We start from the raw sequence: 5,957 nt of genomic DNA, 5'->3' as shown, positions 1-5,957 counted from the left end.
CGGTGGTAATACATTTCCTTAGTAATTCCCATCGATGGTCATTCATTTCCTTAGTAATTCCCATCGATGGTCATTCATTTCCTTAGTAATTCCCATCGATGGTCATTCATTCTCCTTGCCATTTTCCTTCGGTGGTAATACATTTCCTTAGTAATTCCCATCGATGGTCATTCATTTCCTTAGTAATTCCCATCGATGGTCATTCATTTCCTTAGTAATTCCCATCGATGGTCATTCATTTCCTTAGTAATTCCCATCGATGGTCATTCATTTCCTTAGTAATTCCCATCGATGGTCATTCATTTCCTTAGTAATTCCCATCGATGGTCATTCATTTCCTTAGTAATTCCCATCGATGGTCATTCATTCTCCTTGCAATTTTCCTTCGGTGGTAATACATTTCCTTAGTAATTCCCATCGATGGTCATTCATTTCCTTAGTAATTCCCATCGATGGTCATTCATTTCCTTAGTAATTCCCATCGATGGTCATTCATTTCCTTAGTAATTCCCATCGATGGTCCTTCATTCTCCTTGCAATTTTCCTTCGGTGGTAATACATTTCCTTAGTAATTCCCATCGATGGTCATTCATTCTCCTTGCAATTTTCCTTCGGTGGTAATACATTTCCTTAGTAATTCCCATCGATGGTCATTCATTTCCTTAGTAATTCCCATCGATGGTCATTCATTTCCTTAGTAATTCCCATCGATGGTCATTCATTCTCCTTGCAATTTTCCTTCGGTGGTAATACATTTCCTTAGTAATTCCCATCGATGGTAATTCATTTCCTTAGTAATTCCCATCGATGGTCATTCATTTCCTTAGTAATTCCCATCGATGGTCCTTCATTCTCCTTGTAATTTTCCTTCGGTGGTAATACATTTCCTTAGTAATTCCCATCGATGGTCATTCATTCTCCTTACAATTTTCCTTCGGTGGTAATTCATTTCCTTAGTAATTCCCATCGATGGTCATTCATTTCCTTAGTAATTCCCATCGATGGTCCTTCATTTTCCTTGCAATTTTCCTTCGGTGGTAATACATTTCCTTAGTAATTCCCATCGAAGGTCATTCATTCTCCTTGCAATTTTCCTTCGGTGGTAATACACTTCCTTAGTAATTCCCATCGATGGTAATTCATTTCCTTAGTAATTCCCATCGATGGTCATTCATTTCCTTAGTAATTCCCATCGATGGTCATTCATTTCCTTAGTAATTCCCATCGATGGTCCTTCATTCTCCTTGCAATTTTCCTTCGGTGGTAATACATTTCCTTAGTAATTCCCATCGATGGTCATTCATTTTCCTTGCAATTTTCCTTCGGTGGTAATACATTTCCTTAGTAATTCCCATCGATGGTCATTCATTTCCTTAGTAATTCCCATCGATGGTCATTCATTTCCTTAGTAATTCCCATCGATGGTCATTCATTTCCTTAGTAATTCCCATCGATGGTCATACATTTCCTTAGTAATTCCCATCGATGGTCATTCATTTCCTTAGTAATTCCCATCGATGGTCCTTCATTCTCCTTGCAATTTTCCTTCGGTGGTATTACATTTCCTTAGTAATTCCCATCGATGGTCATTCATTTCCTTAGTAATTCCCATCGATGGTCATTCATTCTCCTTGCAATTTTCCTTCGGTGGTAATACATTTCCTTAGTAATTCCCATCGATGGTAATTCATTCTCCTTGCAATTTTCCTTCGGTGGTAATACATTTCCTTAGTAATTCAAAAGGATGGTTCCTCATTCTCCTTGAAATTTGTTATCGATAGGCAGTCATTTACTTTCCAATTTTCCATCGACGGTCATTCAGTTCCCTTGTAATTTTCCACCGATGCTCATTCATTTCCTTTGTAATTTCCCATCGATCTTCATTAATTTCCTTTGCAATTTCCCATCGATGTTCATTCGTTTCCCTTGCATTTTTCCACCGATGACCTTTACTTCGTGATATTTTCTATCGATAGCCATTACTTAATTTTATACATTTTTCTAATTATGGCCATTAGTATTGTTGAGATACACTTTTATTTTACAAAAACCAAATCTTTGCTGAAGACAACGTTTGTTTATAAACTGATGTCTAGGGTGTATCGTTTCAGATATTTCGGCATGGACGGGACACTTTGCCGCTTGCGCAGGAAAACATCAATCGCCCGTTAACATTGACACTTCAGCAGGAAAAATTACCATGAAAAGAAAAGGCTATCCTAAATTTGTCATCTCGGGATTTAACATGAAACCCAATGCGATTAACGTAACAAACAACAACCACTCAGGTAACACGTTTTCGCGGAGTAAGGTTGATCGAATTGACAAATTCCAAATGTTCAATTTAAGTTATCTTTTTCATCCGATTATTTAAATATTTGAACTGCCAGCTGTTGCCACATTTCCGGATGGCATGACTGTTTCCGGCGGCCCAGTTGGTAAAGCAGTGTTTAGGTTCTTGCAGCTGCATTTCCATTGGGGTTCCAAGGACGAAGTTGGCTCCGAACACCGTATTGACAACAAAACCTTCCCAATTGAAGTAAGAAACTCCCACTGGACTTAATAAATAATCCGACTTGCCGTTGCATATTCGTACCAGTGATGACGCTCGTAGAGCTTAAATGCGGTGAACACTCATTTTTAAAGAATATTTTGGAATATTTTAATTTGCGTTTGAAAAATATATAATTATCTAAATCTAACGCACTGAAAACTATAGGAAATAGTGCTTTAAGTAAATATGCATGATTAGAAAAAATATATTTTTCATTATAATATTTTTTGAAAAATAAAATATTGAATTGAATCTCTTAACAGTGCCATTTTGTGCATTATAACACAAAGTACGCTAGCCAAGATGAAGCTCTAGATAAATCCGATGGGCTGATGGTGATTGCAGTCTTTGGTCAGGTACGGTTTCATTAACATTTGTAAAAAAATAATTTCAAAACACACTTTCAGTGAAATGATCTACGCAAACGCAGTTTACGATGCGCCATCTACGTTCATAGATGAGAAATCCTTAGTCAGTAATTTACTTTAAAATAAATAATCAAGTGGAGTAGTGGACTGTCATATCAGTCGCGGGATTTAAAAGGAATAAAATAAATACATGAATGGGATAAAAATTTAATCTTCCGAAAAAACAAAAAATTGGCCTCATTTAGTCTTTCTCAAAGTTGCGCGTGAAATGCAAATGTCAGGCTATACAGTAATTTATGAGTCGTGTGGTAAATCCATATTTAAATAATTTTATTGTGGAACATTATACACAGCGTCCATGTTCACCTCGGGTTGGAGAGTACTAATTCCATTTTAACTAGCCCGAACTGCACAAAGCTGAAATTGTTACCCCATATAGTGGCGAAGAATGTAACTAAAAGTTCGTTGGGTATCATCTTAAGGCAAAACTGAAGGCTAACTAAGCAGAACGAGGCAGAGAACTTGTGGTATTTCGCTTGTTTATGTTCTTTTATACCTTAAGGCAACGCTCTGGGACACGATCTGTTTGGGGTATCTTCTTCGATTTACATTTGTGGTTCATCTGTTGTACAAGGATAAAACTATAGCTCTAAAAATAGCAAGAAACTTCTGTACAATCACAGTCTCTCTCCTCGTAGGTGGATAATATCTTCAAAAATTCATAAAAATATAAGTAATTAAAATCTGCGGCCAATTGTTTTCTCTAAATTTGAATACATTCTTTTAAATAACAAAAAATTAAATATTGTGTTAAATACTTCAAAACCGTTACATATTCTGAACGACCGGCATCTGTCCTCTTTAATTGTTGATTAGGCAGTCGGTATCAGTAAAATGCCTTTATAGACCAAGATTCGGTGGATACGTCCCGTGACTGACACATAAATTTCACTTCAAACGTTCTTCTTTAGAGTTCACTTTCAAATCACATTGACTTTAAAAAATTACTAGGACACTGTAAATCGAATACAACTTCGCTAGGGATAATTAATACACAAAGCCTCTTAATATGATCCTTGTCGCTTGACGAAACCTATCATTTTTTCTTCAAAGTTAGATATGGCGACGCTCTTATAAAAACTATAGCCTTAAAGAAACATTTGCGTCTTTAAAGTGAAAGTTGCGAGGGGTATAAAAAAAAATTCCAATATTTCCAAAAATATTAAAAATCTTTCCAGATTTCCCGAAATATCGAAAATAATTCCTTTTATTGTTCTAGAATTCCAACATTTCTTTGAACATCTCTACATTTCTAATATTTCTTTGGATTTCTATTTTTCCACGTTATTATTATTATTATTATTACCTTGTAATCAACCAACAGAAAAAGCTTCCGTTGACCCCGTTTTGGCCCTTCCATGTCGTAAGCGCTTCAGCGCGAATAGCTACAGCCTGAATAGCTGCACCAGAACAGCTACACCCGAACACCTACAGAGTATAAAACAGCTACAGGCTCGAACAGCTACAGTTTAACAACAAGACGTACGACGATCGGAATACACACAATCCTCCTGTCTTAAGTTTGTTTGAGCTACCTAACCCAACCTATCCAAAAATATTTAAAACGTTAATTGAAAATTTTGATCTATTTTTACATACTCATTTTTTATTTCAGCGTTTGTAGCAGTTCGAGCCAGTAGCAGTTAATTACTCTGTAGCTGTTTGGGTGTAGCTGCTCACGTGTAGCTACCCAGGCAGTAGCTTATCAGGTTGTAGCGCTAAGGACCTGCTAGCGTTTTGGCTATAGAGGGAGTTTGCTAAAAGATGGTATTATTAAAGGTTAGAGCTATTGAAATCATAAGTGCGTAAAATGAGTGAAACAAAGTATGGGGAAATAAAATATGAGGGAATATATTCAAAACAGAAACTTTAAAGTGAAGATTTTTGTGCTAATGAACTTGTCAAGACGATTAATATGTTTTGATTCAGTTGTCAAAGGAGCCAAATACCGCTTTGCAGTCAATCGTGAAGAGTTTGCCGCGGGTTGAAAAAGGTCCTATTTCGACCAGAGTAGTGGACGAGCATCTGGAACCAATGGTAGACCTTCTGCCGAAAAACCTCAACGACTACTACTACTACAACGGCTCACTGACCACGCCCACTTGCAGCGAGAGCGTCACCTGGATTATTTTTAAGACAACTATTCAAATATCGGAGGATCAAGTGAGATTACAATCACATTACAATTATTACCCTAGCCCTTTGAGGAATAGCTGGTTATAAAATTGTGGAGTATCGGCATAAATCTATTATTACGTTACCTAACTGGGTCTGTTAATCGAAATTATTACTAATAGCTTTGTATAGAGTGACGGGGCATTGATGTAATATCTTAAAAGATAAGAGCGCTAGCAGGGGAAAAAACGACTTAAAAATTAATTATAACGCGGCAGTCCTACGCCTAGACCGGGATCGTGCGCGCGCAAACTATGATGACGTGACAAATAGCGTGTATTAGTCTAAAACCATTAGAATGCCTTGTTTATGGTCCAAATAGTTGAATGATATGATTTGTTCATTTACTTAAACGTTAACAGCTGAATGCGTTTCGATCGCTCGTAAGGAAATCGAACGAAGCCTTTTTGTCGGATAATTTCCGGCCTCTGCAGCCATTGGATGGAAGAAAAATTGAATTCGTCACAAGTGCAGCTGAAAAAAGAATTTCTGTCTCCTACCTTGTTGGATTTCTTCTGTTCGTATCGAGATGTTGTTGGTGATAACAATCACAATGATCATATAGTGTACAACAGTACTCATTTTATCATAATTTTAAACAATTTTTAATTTCTACAATAAAACGATTTTGCTGCTTATAATAACGAGGGGCTAGCCATTTGACATTTCACTGTGCATCAATTAAGTAAACAATGAAATGGTACAATCAATGATTTCAATTACGAATTGAATACCGATCGACTTCACAATCATTACGAAGTAGTTACAGAATCTTAACGAAGTAATTATTTAATCATTAT

At 36.6% G+C, this 5,957-nt stretch overlaps 1 protein-coding gene across 1 annotated transcript; it reads left to right on the top strand.

The window, feature by feature from the left end:
• Positions 1 to 2,173: 2,173 nt before the first annotated feature.
• LOC149952573 (carbonic anhydrase 2-like) lies at positions 2,174 to 5,699 on the top strand. The gene is made up of 5 exons (XM_090169766.1): positions 2,174 to 2,288; positions 2,391 to 2,539; positions 2,818 to 2,910; positions 4,912 to 5,145; positions 5,520 to 5,699. Exons 1-5 carry the CDS (start codon positions 2,201 to 2,203, stop codon positions 5,697 to 5,699), a joined length of 744 nt encoding a protein of 247 aa, XP_090025892.1. The 5' UTR covers positions 2,174 to 2,200.
• Positions 5,700 to 5,957: the final 258 nt, after the last annotated feature.

This window comes from Leiobunum rupestre, chromosome 3 (genome assembly GCF_980474605.1).
Source record: "Leiobunum rupestre chromosome 3, qqLeiRupe1.1.hap1, whole genome shotgun sequence".
Taxonomy (NCBI): domain Eukaryota; kingdom Metazoa; phylum Arthropoda; class Arachnida; order Opiliones; family Sclerosomatidae; genus Leiobunum; species Leiobunum rupestre.
This window is presented reverse-complemented; position numbering and strand designations above follow the sequence as displayed.